A 19,168-nucleotide genomic window follows, 5' to 3' on the forward strand; every position below is an offset into this window, starting at 1 on the left:
GTGTTGTGTTTATGAGGAAGCGGCTGGGGCCGGTGTTCAGAGTTGTAATCGGAATAAGATGGAAAGCGTGGACCTGGGAAAGCTCGGCGGGTTGGTGGTGAAGAATGCCCTGACCGGGGAGGTGAGCCGGGGACTGCGGTGTGATGGTGGCACGGGGTGTCTGAGTTGTGTCAGACAGCCCATTGCCTTCTGCTCAGCCTCTGCCCTAGACATTGGCCAGGGCTCTAGTAATGTCAGGACGATGCCCTCATATACTGCAATGATAGGAGTCTGAGCAGGTGTACTGTATTACTGTGGCTCACATCACCCGTATACTACACCAGATATCGGGGTACACATTCCTCTAAATTGGGGTACAATGTGGGACTGTTCAGTACACTATGGCTGACTCCCTAATGACTCTTTGATGTCTATGAGGAATTAAAGGGCTTGTCCATGGGGTATTTTGTCAGGAGACTACTAGAGACTGCTCATTATGTGCTAATAAGTCTACTACAGTGCATGTAATGGATGCACCAACTTAAAGGGATCTGCCTTAGAGGATTTAAAGGGGACTTCCACCTATGTTCTTTCCCCACATGCCTAAAGGTAAATTTTAGCTTCCAGAAGAGAGAAATCAGATGTCGGGTAAGTCCTGACCTTCATGGGGCTGTAATGGTAAATGTGTCTGAACCTTTAATCTTGTAGGCTTTGGTCATGTCAGATCTTTCTCTTTATACTTACAGGAAGTTGATTTGCAGTCTTTGTGGAGGGACCACACGACCGTCTTGTTCTTCCTAAGAAGATTTGGCTGCCAGGTTTGCCGCTGGACGGCTAAAGAAGTTTCCAAGCTGCAAGAATCATTTAATGCCAACCAGATACGTCTGATAGGGATTGGACCAGAGAGTGTGGGCCTGCAGGAGTTTGTGGATGGGAATTATTTTACAGGGGGTAAGATTATATAGCCAAAATAAAGGTTGTTCTGAGACCCAAAGATCTGGTCATGGGCTTTATAGACTACAATATCTTATATGAATAATAATAATAATGAATTAACTAACATGGGAAATGGCCTGACTTGTTAAAGGAACAGCTGATGGTGCTAAGCTTAGTCCAGGGCCTAAGTGGCTGCAGCATGGTGCACAAATTCAAAAATGCCAAATGCAGTCTCCATATGTCATATTCCACTCCTCAGGTGAGGGTGTATCAGTTGTGTACCTGTGTAATGTTATGCCGTTTTAGGAACATATCAATGACTTGATGGACACTATTGGTATTAAATGACTCTGTAAATGAGTGACTTTAGGTCCCAACCCAATGTAACAGCAGAAATAACCTTTGAACTCTTCTGTCCAATACTAATAAACTTTATTAGGTTTTGGCAGAAGACCCCCTGATGTTTCAGTCATAGACCTTAGTCATACATGGTAAATTTACTACATATATAGCATATGCACAAGCTGCAGAAAAGTAGTGGAAATCCAGCAAAACACTGGGTAGAGGAGCATTGTGAAGGCAAAGTATACAGAGTTTAGCCAAAAGAGAGTAGGACTGTAGGGATCTACAGATGGAAATGCTGTGCTAGTAGCTATAGTACAGCCAAGTGGATTTATTAATCAGCATATGATATGGTTTACTTGTATTCATACACTTGCAGGGTAGCTTTATGGCTTTGACATAACCCCATGTGCTATGCTCCTGTTAAGGAGGACCTTTCACCTCTTGGGGCACATGTGGTATAATGCACCGCTAGAAAGCCGACAGTGGAAGGCTTTCCCGTTTTGTGCCCCAGTAAAGAGCTATCTGCGCCATCACAGTAGCTATTCAGTGTGAGCAATGCCCTTGCTCACATTAGCATCTATTGTGCTGTACTGTTGGGAAGGGGGTGGGGGTGGCGTTCTTTACTGCCCGTTGATGATGCTGTGTGGTGAGGAACACCCCCTCAAGTACTATCAGGAGTAGGGGAGTCGTTCCTCACCACTCGGCATCATCAATGGGCGGTAAGAAACTCCCCATTTCACAGTACAGCGCAATAGATGCTACTGTGAGGAAGGGTTTTCCGGATACTGAAGAGCTACAGTAACTCACTGGGGGCACAGAAAGGGAAAACCAATAGTGCACTGAATTCAGTGCACTTTCTAGCAGTGTATTATACTACATGTTCCCCAGCTGGCTGACCCAAAGGTGTAAGCTGCACATCGCCTAGCTGTGTCTATTATCTGTTGCTTTACAGTTGTGTAAGGACAGGTTCACACCTGCGCCTGGTCTCAGCTTAGCCAATCTGCAGGGTTTCTGCCTACTGCCCTGAGGAACTGGACAAGGGATGGAAACCCGGCGGTCAGTTGTGTGTGTGTGTGTGTGTGTGTGTGTGTCCAGACAAAGTCCTGCATGTCCAGCTTTGTGATGGTTAAAAAAAAGTTTTGCTGCGGAGAGGCAGAAGACTCTCACATGCGGTCACTCTGCAAACACATTCAAGTGAATGGGTTTGAAGGCTAACCGCTGAGTTTCTGTCCAGTTTCCCAGGGGAGTAGATGGAAGCCTGGCAGAATGGCTAAAGTAGAGACCGGGTGCAGGTGTGAACCCGCCCTAAGCTGTGTCATTGGTTGTGTAACTGAAGAACTCTTTTCTTTCAGAATTATATCTGGATGAATCAAAGCAATGCTACAAAGACCTGGGATTCAAGAGGTTGGTGTCTGAAGTGTCCACAAGCTTCTTTCTGTGCTTTCTGCTCTTATACGCCAGAGCTGCATTCATAATTTTCCAGGTTTTAAACCTAAATATCCCCAAAATTCTGTTATATAGACTTATGTTCTTTATAGTTTTATACTTGCAGTGGACACATTAAAATCATATGATGTAGGTGAACTATCCCCACTGCATTATAGCGCTTAGCTGGATGGTTGGATTTGAAGATGCCATCTTACTGTTTTGCCTATGAGGTTGTTTTTCATGAACTGAAACCAGATTAAAGGGGTTGTCTGGATTAATTTGATTAAGCTAAACACCCCCTCTCCCCTTTCTACCGTCCAAACTAGTCACTGTTCCTAAAATCTATTTATATGATCGTCAGCAGCATTCTATTTCCAGAATTGGGGGGAGGGGGGGGGGGGTGGAACATCTATACTTGCCCCACATTGACAAAGCAGCTTTTTTTTTTTTTTTTTTTTTTTTTTTCCCCCAAAGCCAGAAGTGGATTGAGTAGAACGATAAGATCCCATTCCTTTTGTAGCCATTCTTGGCTTTGGCTCAAAAAAAGCAGCAAAAGTGCAACAAAAAAAGCTGCGTTTATGCAATGTGGGATGTTCGCCTCAGGAAGGTTTTTATGATTTTTAATGTGGCTGCTAGGATAAGACCCCAGGTAGTGAGCCATAGCCAACAAGCGCTGCATAAAAGGCTGCAATGTTTTAAAGATCATAAAACATATGGCAGAGCATACCTCTGCTCACAGACAAACAGTAGGAAGGGGCCTTGTTGCCCTCTACAGATGTAACCCATGTTGGATTTCGGGACAAGGCAGTTTGTGGTTTGAGCTTCCCTTAAAGAGCAATTCCCAAAAGTAACGGAACTGGTAGATAACAAAAAGTAGCACAAAATCCCTAAATTTCACACTGTGCTGGGAGAAGGTCTAAGGTGGTCAGTAGTACAGCAAACCAAGAGATCTGTTCAGCACACAGGAGCCTGACTAGTCACAACTAAGTAGGATGCCAATGCCTCAAGTATGCACACCAATAGAGGGCGCTGACTGAGAATGAGCAAGTCTGTCTTCCATGATGTAATTAGGAAGACAGTCTGTCAAGCAAGCCTATAGAGGGCGCTCCCTTTAACATCATGCTAACCTTCTCAGAGGCCTTTGTTTGCAATGATGTTGGGATTATACCAGATACAGGCTTCTCAGCCAAGGACAGCTATTTCGCTATACTTGCATCTCGTCAGCTTGGTGCAGAGAGGACTGATCTGGCAGGGGTGAGAGGCTTAGACAGGGTTAAGGGGATATCTTCACTCCATAGGGAGAGACCACCATATAGGTGTGTGTGGTGTCTTGAAACAGCTGTCCTTGGCTGAGAAGACTATCTTGTATAATCCCAACATCATTGCAAACAAAGGCCTCTGAGAAGGTTGGCATGATGTTAAATGGAGCGCCTTCTTTAGGATTGCTTGACTGAGACTGTCTTCCTAATTACATCATGGAAGACAGACTTGCACATTCTCAGTCAGCGCCCTCTATTGGTGTGCATACTTGAAGCACTGGCATCCTAATTACATCATGGAAATCAGAATTGCGTATTCTTCCCAAGTTCCTTTGCAGTGGAGCGCTCATGGCTTAAGACTCCACACACCTATATGGTGGTCTCTCCCTATGGAGTGACAATATCCCCTTAGTCACATCTAAGGAATAGTAGGAACATGGGGAGTTCAGAACAGGCTTTAAGGATAAGACACCATGTAGCGGCTTGCAGAGTTTTCCTCTGCTTCAATTATATGGAATCTGCCAGCGTTTTTGTAGGTATAATTGACATGCTGCAGTTTCCAAATACGCCAAGGTGTTGGAAATCTCAGCATTTCCACTGCAGATATCTTTCTGCAATAAGTGGCTGGGGTTTGTTAGCATCCCCTCCTCTCTGCAGGGAAGGCAAAACGCTGTTTTTGCCACTGCACTCGAGCCTTGTGGAGCTGCAGCCTAAATATCCCCCCTCACTGCTGATCAGAGTTGCATGAAAATGGTGAGGAATTTGGTGTGGCATTTCAGCACCTGAAAAAAGCCTCCCATTGACTTCAATGTGTGCTAGCAGAAAAAGGAACCCATTGAAGTCAGTGGGAGGTTTTTGTTTTGTTTTTTTTTTTAAACCTGGCTCTTATCTCTTTCTTTATGATGACATTGATATTGTAATTTTTTTTTTTCTGGAGTTAAATATGACAATACCAGGCTCATAGATTTTTATTAATTTAAAAAAATAAAAACCCCTTTATCAGAAAATTACTAGTGGGCACCATATTCTGACAACCATAACTTTTATAACTTTCTCTTTGGTTAGTTTAGCTGTGTCAGGACTTCTTTTTGCTGGGTAAGTTATATATTTTTCTTAAGCCCCTTAAGAGGACTTGAATGTACAGTCTCATATCATTGCTTGTATAATATACTGAGATGCAGGATACATTGTGGCTACTCCTTGGAGTCCTGCAATCCTAAGATGGGATCAGAGCAACAGACTTCCATATAATAGCAGTGTGAACATGCCCTGAGGGGTTGAAGTTAATGTGATGTTTAGCTATGAGGCCTTATGACTTGAACTGTTTAGCATCAGATCTCTTCTTAGTTAGACTTTATGTAAGAGTCACTAGTGTATTCTGCAGTTAAACTTTAATTTTTTTGTGTATTACAGGTACAATGCATTGTCTATAGTTTCTGCAGTTCTTGGCAAGAAGGTTCGAGATGCTGTTACTAAGGTGAGAGAATTTCTACATGTCTCGAAACTTGGATTCAGTGGCACAGTCCTGGATTTCAGGAGTTGTCCCAGGTAACAGCTCCTGACTCCAACTCTGTCTTTGAGGACAGTACAATTTCCTACTTTACCAGTCACCCCTTTACATTGCTGCCAATGGCTTCTGTGCAAGAAGGTGCAATATACTGATGTCACTACACTGCACCTGCTTCTCTAAGCCATTGAGTACTATACTGTGTGGGACCACAATGTGGGGGCATTATATTGTGTAGGGCACTTAACAGCACTTCATTGCTGTTACACAAATGACACTATTACTGGATGGATGAAAGGGGACATGGGCAAGACTGTGCTGGGTCACTTGCATGGCTTATCATATGTACATTTTCTGATCTACAAGTAATATAACTTTCCATTTTTGTTTAAAGTCCAATGCAGATGGAGTGCAAGGAAACTTCAATGGAGACATCCTGCAGAGTGGGGGAATGTTGATTGTCAGCAAAGGTAAATGTATTTATGTTGGTGATTATGCAACTTATTATATATGCAGATGCAGAAATATAAATTCCTTTTGGCTATACTGAAAATGACCATGAGGTGGCAGGAAAGAACTCGGGTGAACTTTCAATGAGTAAGGAGCGTAAACCTGGTCATAAACCTCTAGTACAGGCTGTGACTCTTGTTATGCAACTAAGTATGCTGTAATATGAAGGACCATCAATGATTTCACCTTGTAGCTAAAATGTTCCATTTAACTCATTGTCCCCCCCCCCCCCCTGTCCCATTCACTAGGTGGAGAAAAAGTTCTGCTTCATTTTATACAAGATTCCCCTGGTGACCATGTTCCTCTAGAAACCATAGTGAGAACTCTAGGCATTTCTGGAAACGTGCCTGAAGAAGAGCGCCCTCAGGTGAAGTTGACATCAAAATCTACTGTACTATAGTTACTTTAACATATCTTTGTATAAAATCTTTAGGAGGGGCTAAACCAGGGCTCTTGTGCTAGTAGTATGCTCAGCAAAGTCTGTAAGCTTTTCTAAAGTTGAATGTCACATGACATGCCACATTGGGTGTCTTTGGGTTGAAGTTGCAAGTCGCATGCAACTTTTTTAACCATAGTCTTCAGTGGAAGTTACATTTGCTTGTAACATGTACATTTGCTTACAGCCAAATCAAATGGTCTTAGAAAACATGTGCAGCTGTAGTTCTGTAGCTTGGCTGCAACTTTGTCATATTGTGTAGCCCGAGCCTAATAGTTCCTCAAGTAGCCTGATTCTCAGTCTGAATGTTGAAAAGCTGGGTGACAAATGACAATTGTAGCTGTAATTGTTCATAGAGCCAAGAACAGTCCTACAGGGTATAATCTAAACTCCTAGCTGCTGCTCTATAGGTATCACTAACACCCTGACTAATTGTATGTGCATAAACATACATGACTAATGCCTCATTCATATACCACTTAGTCTCACAGGCATCACACAATCCTGCTTATTTTTGGGCCATGTACTATATTTGGTGTGAAGTCCATGTTTTCTGCCTCATGCTAAACCTGTGTTCTCCCTTTCTTCCAGTGTCATGATGACATGTGTACACGATGAATGAAGCATCCAAGATCCCGGTTCATGGTGTCTCAGCTTATGCCCTTTGCACTACGCCTTGTTGCCTGCAATCCTGGCATTGACCAAAAACTCCATGACATTAGATTTTTGTACAATGTACATGAACCTTAATTATTGAATATTGAGACAATTAGCAGATTTCTAATAAACTCCTTTGCATAAGTTTCAAGATCTTTAGAAATGGACTCATTCTTTACATCCAAAGCTGGAAGCCTTTGCTGATCTTGCATTGGATAGTTAATGTCAGGCTGGGTTTTCAGCCTCTGGATGAACAGAAAATAGTGTTGTAAAATGATAGCCATAATAATGTAAACTGAGATCTTGAAAATGCAAGCAATTAAAGCGGACCTCCAGATATAGATATGTTACTGAAGGAATGTTTTCTTCAATTTTATGGCTGAGTTACTTTCTACATATTCGTTTATAAAGAAAGGAAGAGTCTCTGCTAGAAAATTCCCTCAAAAGGCTCCAAAGGGAAAACAAAAAAAACCTACCAGTCCTGGCTTTTCTTGTGACTTGGGCAAGACTACAAGAAAGGGGTTGTCTAAAAGACGAGGCCTCAGCCAAGTGACATTACATGACTAGGCTGTGCAAGCTTTCCCCAGACACCACATCTAAAATTAACAGAGTATGTTTAAATAAAAAGGTTTAAAAGTTGGACATTCCTTTAAAGTGATATTCCAGGCAAAATATAGCTCTTCAAATAGGTCTTAGTGCTATTATGTTAAGAGCAACCAAACTTTTTTTTTTTTTTTTTTCTGGTCTTCTCTGGGAGCTCCTGGCATCTCCTGCATTTGCTTACAATTAGATCTTCCTGTTCTCCTTTCCTACAACTAAAATGATACTTTTTGCTTCACTCTGAGCTGACTACCTCCCCTTCATTCCTTAGCTAGCCTTCCCACTACTAGCCCTTACTAACTCAGAAAATGGGCCTGAGGGGGGGGGGGGGGTTACTTAGATTACAAAGGTCAGTTTATCCCAGAGAGCCCCTTACTAGCATTTGGGTTTTTTCCTTTGGAACTGCTTGGGGACATGAAAAATGGAAGCCATAGCTGCTTAAAATGCAGTTACCAGAGGAACCCCATAGACTACAATGGGGTCTGTACCTTTGACATTTCTCTCTTCCTATTTTAAGCAGAATGGGGTACAAAGATGCAAACTCTAGTGTGACACTATCACAGATGGTAACTGGCCACTGCTATAGTTTAAACAGTCTCCCAGACTCAATGGTCTAACTAAAAGGGTTTTTTTTGTGGGGGTTTTTTTTTTTCCTTCCTCCAGTACTTGGCTTTAGACTACCACCACAAATCTTAAATCAGTGTGTCGTTAATATAAAGCTCTGTGTGTAGTCCAAAACGTCCCTCATTTCCCTTAATTTAGGGTAAAGTCTTAGCCCAGAGCACCACTGCTTAGTAGACTCCTCTAGACTTGGTTCACACATACAAAATTTCCATCCTGTGCACAAAAGTTCTGAGAGCTTCATCAGTGACCAAGTGACTTGAAAGTGATCTGCTCTACACCAGCAGATCACTCTCAAAAAGATGGGTCCTGTGGACATTTGCCAAGTGTCTGCTGATGCCTGTATGCTGCACATTACACACAGCATAGTCTCACCTGACATCTAGTAGCCTGTAGATGTGACCAGGCTAGCCTGGTACCAAGTGATCCACAGCCTGGTCATTGGACCTGATGATGCAATCAGCCTTAATTCCATTTCACTCCTTCCAGATCAGAATGTAGAAAAAATCTGAACAAATTGTAGTTTAAAGGGGCTGTCCAGCTCATTATTATACAATTTAATAGGGCTGCTACAGGTAATAAACACAAGTATTCCCTAGGCCTGCATTTCAAGCTTACAGTAGCTCTGCTTGTGTGTGTATATACAGGTATTCCAGCTGTCTGTACCAGGTGACTGCTACAGCTAAGGGGTCAGTAATAGATATGAGCAAGTACTATTTGAAATTGCCGTTTCGAATAGCACACACCCATAGGAATGAATGGAAGTGGCCGGCACGCAGGGGTTTAAGCAGCCGGCTGCATCCATTCATTCCTATGGGTCCGTGCTCTAGTCAGCAAGTCCGTGGCTACAGAGATTCCCTAGCAGAAATGAGATGTCACTGGTGATCTCAGCCAGGTGACTCATATGCAGATCAATGGAGCAGACACTCCTGGAACTGGAGGCATGGGGAGTGGTCAATACTAGTTTGTTTCCGTTCAGGGGGTCCACAAGCTGACTCCCCGAACACTGATGTGAACTGGGTCTTGCATAGCTAGGAAAGGAAATAATGAAAAAAGGCACTGAGCATTAACATACAAACTATGGTACCTTGTGTCCTTAAAGGGTTAAATCATCCCTGAAATTTATGCCAGCTCCAACTCGCCCTCCGCTGCTGCAGTAGGTATAAAGACTGGTGTAGAAAAAAGTTATTAAACTGCATAACCGTAAATCTGGACCAGAATACAAAATGAGAGCTGTGCAATAATTAGTTGCTCGGGGGAACTACTGGTAAGAATGTTCACATCTTGAAAATTGGTGGAGGAAAAAGTCCTGCATGGAAGGATTTCTCAGTTTACATAAAGAAAGAAAAAAACAACCTTGCTGCCTTTAGAAGAAAATTTTTTATATAAAATCAATACTCACCTGGGCAGTCCCCTGGTGATCCAGCACGCTCTCTGACTGCCTCCTTAGTCTCCGATGTGCAGATGGCATGTGACCGATACAGTAGTCATGTGCTCTCTTATTGGCAATATGGCTCCCATGACTGTATTACTGTGCAACTAAGGCTAGGTCCACACCAGGGTTCAAACTATTCTGGGATTTCCATTCCCAAATCCGCTTGAAAAATGCAGAGAGAAGTGTCTTGCAAGCAGGACTTTTTTTCTCCACATTTTTCAGGTGGAAACACAGCAGACCCCATTAGTCTATGGTTTCTGCAGGTAACTGCTGTTTAAGCCAATGAGGTTTCCGTTCTTCAGGTCCACTTGGGGTGAATCAAGCGTAATATGACAAGTGGCTGCTGTGGTCTTTGGCTGGAGCACTTGCATGCCATCTGCATATCAACAGATATCGAGGGGACCATCAGAGAGGCATTGCTGGGGAAATGGACACGTGAGTATTCATTTTTTATTTTATGCTCTTTATAGTGTATTTTTTTCATAACCTGGACAACCTCTTTAACCCCTTCCCAACTTTCGCCTTACTAGTATGACGGATACCGGGTGTTTAAACATGGCGGCCACTCGGGACCCGGGCAGCCACCATGGCCGCCAGGTGTCTGCTGTATAAAACAGCGATCATGGGGATTAAGCCACTCTGGCGCCTCGGTCAAAGCTGATCGTAAATAAAACCATATAAACTTGGTATGCTTGGAATCATACCGAAACATAGAATACAGGTGACATGTCATTTTGGCTGCTCAGTGAACACCATAAAAACAAAGCTCATAAAGTCACACAAATGCACTTTTTATTCAAATCCCCTCATTCAGAATTTTTTTTCCGGCTTCCCAGTACATTATACAGAATAATAAATGGTGGCATCATAAAGAAAAATTTGTCCCACAAACATTAAGATCTAAATATAGCTCTGAGGGTGGAAAAATAAAAAAGTTATGGGTTTTGGAAGGGGGGAGTCAAAAACGAAAATTGAAAAATGCCCGTGGCTTGAATGGGTTAAAGAGAGACTGTCTGTCACCAGAACCCAACATATAAACCCAGCCCAGCAGACAGGTTAGGGTTACATGAACCAAATAGTATTTTTCCCTTGAGAATTGGTGCTTCCATTGTCAATATGCAAATGAGCTATAAGGTGTTGCCATTGCTCCAAAGTGGAAAGTGACAATCCTGTTTGAGGTGGCCTAACCTTTGTATCTGGGGGCCTGGGTTGATATGCTGGTGATAGACTCCCTTTCACATGTGCATATGCACATAGAAGCCCCCAACATATCTAACACCATGCGACATTAGGGAAATGTGGGGCAAGTTACCCCAACAGGGTGCAAAACTGACAAAACTCACCTTACAAATGATACATTTCCACATATTCAAAATATCAATTGCTGAATGTGTGAAAGACGCCTGTGAAAGCATAAATGGGGGCCACTAGGTGTGTATGGATCCATATGGTCACACACACACACACACTATATATATATATATATGTACACACACACAAACAATCCGGTCTGTCAGCAATTTGTATGGATGGAATATGTCCTTTTATTGGAAAAAGCAGTACACCACGTATCAGTCCTCACTGGGACCAAGCACTTGAGAAAGGTCCCAGTGTGGACCGATACATGGTGTACTGCTTTTTCAATAAAAGGACATTTTCCATCCATACAAGCTGCTGACAGACCGGATTGCTTTTTCTATTGCAAACCCTTTTGCCTGGAGAGGGGTTTCTGCCGTGCAATTTGTGAGATAATCCCCAGATTTGCTGGTGCTGCTGCAATTATTTTTCTTATCTATCTATCTATCTATCTATCTCTCTCTCTCTCTCTCTCTCTCTCTCTCTCTCTCTCTCTCTCTCTCTCTCTCTCTCTCTCTCTCTCTATCTAATCTATCTATCTATCTGTCTATCTAATCTATCTATCTAATCTATCTATCTATCTGTCTATCTAATCTATCTATCTAATCTATCGATATATGGACTATTCCCCTCACTGTAGCATCAGCGCTCGCGCTGTTCACGTGACCAGAGCCCGGTTTATTGCACTGTTATGTACTATAGCGGCTTATGCAACTGAGCCCCGCCCCTATTACCATATAAGGATCTTCAGCCTTCCTTTTAGCCGCACCCTGATAGGTTCCTGCGCTGTCATTGGCTAAGGGGTTGCTGTGGCGTGTTTATGAGGAAGTGGCTGTTCTAGGTGCTCAGAGAGTAGTAGCTTGGACAAGATGGACAGCGTGGACCTGGGAAAGCTCGGCGGGTTGGTGGTGAAGAATGCCCTGAGCGGGGAGGTGAGCCGGGGACTGCGGTGTAATGGCGGCACGGGGTGTCTGGTGTCAGTGATTGTGTCATCAGTGTCTGGCTTCTCTGTCAGACAGCCCATTGCCTTTTGCTCAGCCTCTGCCCTAGACATTGGCCAGGGCTCTAGTAATGTCAGGGCGATGCCCTCGTATACTGCAGTGATAGGAGAGCGGTCAGGTGTCCTGTATCCTATATGTTGTGGCTCACATCACCCATACTACACCAGATATTGGGGTACACGTTCCTGTAAAGTGGGGTACAATGTGGGAATGTTCAGTATCTAGTCCTACTAGCAATGTCTCCTGATACTTTCTTGTAGTGTCTCTATGGCCATCTTCACTATGGCTCCCTAATCTCTTTAGGATGTCTATGAGGGATTAAAGGGCTTGTCCATGGGGTATTTTGTCAGGAGACTACTAGAGACTGCTCATTATGTGCTAATAAGTCTACTACAGCGCATGTAATGGATGCACCAACTTAAAGGGATCTGCCTTAGAGGATTTAAAGGGGACTTCCACCTATGTGCTTTCCCCACATGCCTAAAGGTAAATTTTAGCTTCCCAAAGGCTAAATCAGATGTCGGGTAACTCTGACCTTCATGGGGCTGTAATGGTGAATGTCTGCCCCTTTAATCTTGTAGGCTTTGGTCATGTCAGATCTTTCTTGTGCTTACAGGAAGTTGATTTGCAGTCTTTGTGGAGAGACCACACGACCGTCTTGTTCTTCCTAAGGAGGTTCGGCTGCCAGATTTGCCGTTGGACGGCTAAAGAAGTTTCCAAGCTGCAAGAATCATTTAACGCCAACCAGATACGTCTGATAGGGATTGGACCAGAGAGTGTGGGCCTGCAGGAGTTTGTGGATGGGAAATACTTTACAGGGGGTAAGATTATATAGACAAAATGAAGGATGTTCTGAGACATAAAGATCTGGTCGTGGGCTTTATAGACAACAATATCTTATACAAATTAACTAACATGGGAAATGGCCTGACTTGTAGTATTAAAGGAACGGCTGATAGTGTTACGCTTAGTCCAGGGCCTAAGTAGCTGCAGCATGGTGTAAGAATTCAGAAATGCCAAATGGGGTCTCCATATGTCATAGTCCACCCCCCCCCCCCCCTTAGGTGATGTGTTTCAGTTTTGTGCACCTGTGTAATGTTACGCCATCTTAGGAACATATTGGTGACATGATGGACACCATTGGCACCTGATGGTCTGTTGGTATTAAATCACATGGAAGATAACAGCACTCTGTAAATGAGTGAATTGGGGTCCTAACCCAATGTAACAGTAGAACTGACTTTCACCTTTGCGTCAGATGCTACTTGATAACTTTTATTAGGTGTTTGGCAGAAAACACCTGACATTTCAGTCATGGACCTTAGTTAGACATGGCAAAAGTATTACATATATGATCTGACGTGTATACTGACAACCTAAGTATACGTTGTGGAAATCCAACAAACATTGGGTAGGGGAGCATTGTGCAGGCCGAGTATATACAGTTCAGCCAAAGGGAAATGATGGTATGCAGATGGAAATGCTGTTCTAGTAGCTTGTAGTAAGACCAAGTAGACTTCATAATGGGCAATTGATTGGTTTACTTGTATTCATACAACACTTGCAGAGTAGGTTTATGGCTCTGACATAACCCCACCTGCCATACTCCTGTTAATGAACAGCCAGATGACCCAAAGGTATAAGCCGCGCATCAACTAGCTGTTGTCATCTGTAGTTGTGATGTTGTGTAAGCTGTGTCATTGGTTGTGTAACTGAAGAACTCTTCTCTTTCAGAATTATATCTGGATGAATCAAAGCAATTATACAAAGACCTGGGATTCAAGAGGTTGGTGTCTGACGTGTCCACAGGTTTATGCCTTTGTTTACGGCTCCGTATTCTACTCCAGAGCTGCATTCATAATTTTCCAGGTTTTAAACCTAAATATCTCCAACATTCCCTGCTGTTCCATTGACTTGTATTCTCAGTAGTTTTATATTTGCAGTAGATACATTAATCATGTGATGTAGGTAAAACTAGTCCCACTGCATTAGAGCTAAGCTGGATGGCTCAATCTGAGGCTACCACCTTACTTGTTTGCCTATGAGGTTGTTTTTGACAAACTGAAACCTGATTAAGGCTAAACCCCCACAGGACGTCCCACAGCAAAAAAGCTCTGTAGGAAAAATAGCGGTGGCAATGCATTCTGGCTTTTCCCACATCATTTTAAACAGAAAGTTTGCAGAGTTTTCTTCTGCAGACTTTTACAATTATACCTATGGGGAAACCGCTGGTGTTTCTGTAGGTATAATTGAAACGCTGTGATTTCCAAAACCACACTTGGAAATTGCAGCTTGTCTGCACTGCAGTTTTTACCACAAGTGGGCATGGGACTTGCTAAATCCCATCCACTTTGCCCGTACTGTAAAAAATGTTTTTTGTTTTTTCCCCCTGCTGATTGCAAATTGCAGCGTTTATGTCCCATGGGGCCTCTGCCTAAAGGGTTTTCCAGAATAGCTTAATTTATAATTATGAAACTTAACCCCCCACACCTCTTCCTTCTAAGTTACTCATGGTTTAAAAAACCTGTAGGGCTACAGCCTAAATATCCCTCCTCAGCTGCTGATTGTTGCTTGTCAGAATCCTGAGTTGCATGAACTAGAGCTGGTAAATGCTTCACATGTTGGCGTGACAATCATAAAGTGACAGCAGCGAACAGTCTTGCAATGAAGAGAATACAAACTGGGAAAAAAAAATTCTATTGTCATTTCTGCATTTTAAAAACTCCCACATTTTTTTTCTCCCCCCCCCCCCCCCCCCCCCTTCCCAATGGTGAGAGTCATGAAAGAATTTTTTTTTTTTTTTTTTTAAATGTCACTGTTTGAGGGTAAATGTTTTGTGGAGAGGATGAAACAAAAACTGCAGTTCCTTAGTTTCTGATTTTCGCTTTTATTATGTCTGTGTGGTAAAAATGATATTGTAACTGTCTGCAGTTCATTACAATGACAATACATGTGTGTATGATATTTAACATTTTTTTTTTTCACATAAGACGACTTGAATGTAGTGTCACATCACTGCTTGTACAACATCCTGCGTTGCAGTATATTATACATTTTAGCTACTTTGGTTACTCCTTGGTGCCCTGCAATTGTAACACAGATGGATGAGGGCAACTGATTTCCTTATAGCAGTGTGAACATACCCTGAGGGGTTAAAGTAGTTAATGTGACAACGTTTAGCATCAGATCTCTTCTTAGTTAGAACGTCCTATAAGAGTCACTAGTATACTGTGGTCAAATTTCTAATTATATATATATATATATATATATATATATATATATATATATATATATTTTTTTTTTTGTGTGTGTATTACAGGTACAATGCATTGTCTATAGTTCCTGCAGCTCTTGGCAAGAAAGTTCGAGATGTTGTTACTAAGGTGAGATAATGTCTACATACCTCCAAACTGTCTTGGATTCAGTGGGACAGTCCTGGATTTTAGGAGTTGTCCCAGGTAATGGCTCCTGATTTCAACTCTGTCCTAAGGACAGTTCAATTTCCTACTTTACCATTCACCCCTTTACTTTGTTGCCAATGGCTTCTGTGCAAGAAGGTGCAATATACTACTGTCACGACACTGCACCTGCTGCCTTAAGCTGCTGGAGTACTATACTGTATGGGGGCATTATATTTTGTAGGGCACTTAAGCAGCTTCATTGCTGTGTTTTACACAGAGGAGGACACTATTGCTGGGTGGGTGAAAAGGGACATGGGCAAGACTGGGCTGTTACTTGCATGACTTATCATATGTACATTTTCTTATCTGCAAGTTAATATAATTAATTTATATTTTCTTTTTAAAGTCGAATGCAGATGGAGTGCAAGGAAACTTCAATGGAGACCTCCTGCAGAGTGGGGGAATGTTGATTGTCAGTAAAGGTATTTATGTTGGGTATTTGTGCAATTATATATGCAGAAATATAAATGCCTTTTGCCTATACTCAAAATGACCATAAGGTGGCAGGAAAGAACTGTCAGGTGAACTTTCAATGAGTAAGAAGTGTAAACCTGTTCATAAACCTCTAGTACAGGCTGTGACTCTTCTGTTATGCAACTACAACTCTAAGCATGCTGTAATATGAAGGACCTGTCAATGATTTCGCCTTGTATCTGAAATTTTTTTTTATTTCTTTTTCCCCCTCTAGGTGGCGAAAAAGTTTTGCTTCATTTTATACAAGATTCCCCTGGTGACTATGTTCCTCTAGAAACGATAGCGAAAACTCTAGACATTTCTGCACAAGTGACTGAAGGAGCACGCCCTCAGGTAGAAGTTGGATGTCATGACTATACTGTATTATAGTTACTTGAAGATATCTTTATATGAAATTTTTAGGAGGGGCCAAATCAGGGATCTTGTGGTAGTAGTATGCCCAGCAAAGTTTATAACATTTTCTAAAGTTTAGAATCTGTCACGTTATGACATACAACCTCAACCCAAAGTAACCCAATGTTGCAAGTCGCCTGCAACTTTTTTTTTTTTTTATTTAAACCATAGTCTTCAGTGGAAGTTACACATGACTACATTTGCTTGCAACATGTCTGACTAGACTGTTTTTACAGCCAAATCAGTGGTCTTCGATAACATGCACAGATATAGTTATAGTTGTTCAACTTTTTGTCATGTTATGTAGCCCGAGTCTAATAGATCCTCAGGTAGCCAGACTTCCAGTTTCAATGTTGAAAAGCTGGGTGACAAATAATTGTAGCTGTAATTGTTCATAGAGCCAAGAACAGTCCTACAGGGTATAATCTAAACTGGTAGCTGCTCCTCTATAGGGACCCCTACCAGCACCCTGACTATTTGTATGCATATAAACATACATGACTGCCTCATTCATATATCACTTAGTCTCACAGGCCGCACACAATCCTGCTTATTTTTGGGTCATGTACTATCTTTGGTATAAAGTCATGTTCTCTGCCCCATGCTAAACCTGTGTTCTCCCTTTCTTCTACAGTGTAATGATGACGTATGTACACGATGAATGAAGCATCCAGGATCCCGGTTCATAGTCTCAGCTTATGCCCTCTGCATTACACCTTGTTGCCTGCAGTCCTGGCATTGACTAAAGAAACACCGTGAGATTAGATTTTAGTATAATGTACATGAACCTTAATTATTGAATAATGAAGAAATTAGCAGATTTCTAATAAATTAATTTGCATAAACTCCTCCAGTTTCAAGATCTTTGGAAATGGGCTCATTCTTTACATCCAAAGCTGGAAGCCTCTGCTGATCTTGCCTTTTATCAGGCAATATCAGGCTGGGTTTTCAGCCTTTGGATGAGCAGAAAATGGTGTGGTAAAATGATAGCCACAATAATGTAAGCTGAGATCTTGAATGACAGCGATTAAAGCATACCTCTAGATATACCATAGGTGTTACTGAAGGTTTTTTTTTTTTTTTCTCAACTTTTGAGGCTGTTACTTCTACATATTTATAAAAAGACATTCAAATAATTGCTGTGCTCTTCTAACATTGCTATGTTTGTAGAGAAGAGGCTGCACAAAGTGAGGCTATACAGTGTTGGCCAAAAGTATTGGCACCCCTGCAATTCTGTCAAATACTCATTTTCTTCCAGAAAATTATTGCAAGCACAAACTCTTTGATAGTAATATATTTTGCTTGCAATGAAAAAACAAAAGAGAATGGAAAAAAGTCAAATCATTGATCATTTTACACAACTCCAAAAATGGGCCGGACAAAAGTATTGGCGCCCTCAGCCTAATACTTGGTAGCACAACCTTTAGACAAAATAACTGCGCACAACCGCTTCCGGTAACCATCAATGAGTTTCTTACAATGCTCTGCTGGAATTTTAGACCATTCTTCTTTGGCAAACTGCTCCAGGTCCCTGAGATGTGAAGGGGGCCTTCTCCAAACTGCCATCAAGAGATCTCTCCACAGGTGTTCTATGGGATTCAGGCCTGGACTCATTGCTGACACTTTAGAAGTCTCCAGTGCTTTCTCTCAAACCATTTTCTAGTGCTTTTTGAAGTGTGTTTTGGGTCATTGTCCTGCTGGAAGACCCATGACCTCTGAGGGAGACCCAGCTTTCTCACACTGGGCCCTACATTATGCTGCAAAATTTGTTGGTAGTCTTCAGACTTCATAATGCCATGCACAAGGTCAAGCAGTCCAGTGCCAGAGGCAGCAAAGCAACCCCAAAACATCAGGGAACCTCCGCCATGTTTGACTGTAGGGACCATGTTTTCTTTGAAGGATTTTTTTTTTTTTTTTTTTTTTTTTTTTCTCCCTCCCTTTAAACTCTATATTGATGCATTTTTCCCTAAAAAGCTCTACTTTTCTCATCTGACCAGAGAACGTTCTTCCAAAACATTTTTGGCTTTCTCAGTTAAGTTTTGGCAAACGCCAGCCTGGCTTTTTTATGTCTCTGGGTAAGAAGTGGGGTCTTCCTGGGTATCTTACCATACAGTCCCTTTTAATTCAGATGCCGACAGATAGTACGGGTTGACACTGTTGTACCCTCGGACTGCAGGGCAGCTTGAACATGTTTGGGTATTAGTCGAGGTTCTTTATCCACCATCCGCACAATCTTGCGTTTGAAATCTCTCGTCAATTTTTCTTTTCTGTCCACATCTAGGGAGGTTAGCCACAGTGCCATGGGCTTTAAACTTCTTGATGACACTGCACACAGACACAAGAACATTCAGGTCTTTGGAGATGGACTTGTAGCCTTGAGATTGCTCATGCTTCCTCACAATTTTGCTTCTCAAGTCCTCAGACAGTTCTTTGGTCTTATTTCTTTTCTCCATGCTCAATGTGGTACACACAAGAACAGTTGAGTCAACTTTAATCCATTTCAACTGGCTGCAAGTGTGATTTAGTTATTGCCACCACCTGTTAGGTGCCTCAGGTAAGTAACAGGTGCTGTTAATTACACAAATTAGAGAAGCATCACATGATTTTTCAAACAGTGCCAATACTTTTGTCCACCCCCTTTTTCATGTTTGCTGTGGAATTATATCCAATTTGGCTTTTTGGCTATTCTTTTTGTGGTTTTCCACTGAAGACAAATTGAAGATAATACCAAAGAATTTGTGATTGCAATCATTTTCTGGAAGAAAATGAG

At 42.1% G+C, this 19,168-nt stretch overlaps 3 protein-coding genes across 3 annotated transcripts in view; all 3 read left to right on the top strand.

Moving 5' to 3' along the window:
- ZBTB45 (zinc finger and BTB domain containing 45) overlaps positions 1 to 19,168 on the top strand; it is a 500,250-nt gene that overhangs the window by 350,747 nt on the left and 130,335 nt on the right. The window lies entirely within an intron of this gene.
- LOC142210643 (prostamide/prostaglandin F synthase-like) lies at positions 59 to 7,041 on the top strand. Its single transcript, XM_075279943.1, has 7 exons — positions 59 to 121; positions 726 to 930; positions 2,613 to 2,664; positions 5,361 to 5,424; positions 5,849 to 5,924; positions 6,213 to 6,331; positions 6,992 to 7,041. The coding sequence occupies exons 1-7, from the start codon at positions 59 to 61 to the stop codon at positions 7,016 to 7,018; spliced, it is 606 nt and encodes a 201-aa protein (XP_075136044.1). The 3' UTR covers positions 7,019 to 7,041.
- Positions 11,877 to 17,209, top strand: LOC142210642 (prostamide/prostaglandin F synthase-like). Its single transcript, XM_075279942.1, has 7 exons — positions 11,877 to 12,001; positions 12,687 to 12,891; positions 13,805 to 13,856; positions 15,390 to 15,453; positions 15,878 to 15,953; positions 16,220 to 16,338; positions 17,033 to 17,209. Exons 1-7 carry the CDS (start codon positions 11,939 to 11,941, stop codon positions 17,057 to 17,059), a joined length of 606 nt encoding a protein of 201 aa, XP_075136043.1. The 5' UTR covers positions 11,877 to 11,938; the 3' UTR covers positions 17,060 to 17,209.

The sequence above is a fragment of the Leptodactylus fuscus genome, chromosome 6 (assembly GCF_031893055.1).
Source record: "Leptodactylus fuscus isolate aLepFus1 chromosome 6, aLepFus1.hap2, whole genome shotgun sequence".
NCBI classification, from domain to species: domain Eukaryota; kingdom Metazoa; phylum Chordata; class Amphibia; order Anura; family Leptodactylidae; genus Leptodactylus; species Leptodactylus fuscus.

Excerpts from the sequence above, each read along its gene's own strand:
- LOC142210643 (XM_075279943.1), top strand. The coding sequence starts at position 59 with ATGGAAAGCGTGGACCTGGGAAAGCTCGGCGGGTTGGTGGTGAAGAAT. Across the intron at positions 5,425-5,848 it reads TTCGAGATGCTGTTACTAAG|TCCAATGCAGATGGAGTGCA; the intron begins GTGAGAGAATTT and ends TTTTGTTTAAAG. Across the intron at positions 5,925-6,212 it reads AATGTTGATTGTCAGCAAAG|GTGGAGAAAAAGTTCTGCTT; the intron begins GTAAATGTATTT and ends CCCATTCACTAG.
- LOC142210642 (XM_075279942.1), top strand. The coding sequence starts at position 11,939 with ATGGACAGCGTGGACCTGGGAAAGCTCGGCGGGTTGGTGGTGAAGAAT. Across the intron at positions 13,857-15,389 it reads AAAGACCTGGGATTCAAGAG|GTACAATGCATTGTCTATAG; the intron begins GTTGGTGTCTGA and ends TGTGTATTACAG. Across the intron at positions 16,339-17,032 it reads CTGAAGGAGCACGCCCTCAG|TGTAATGATGACGTATGTAC; the intron begins GTAGAAGTTGGA and ends TTTCTTCTACAG.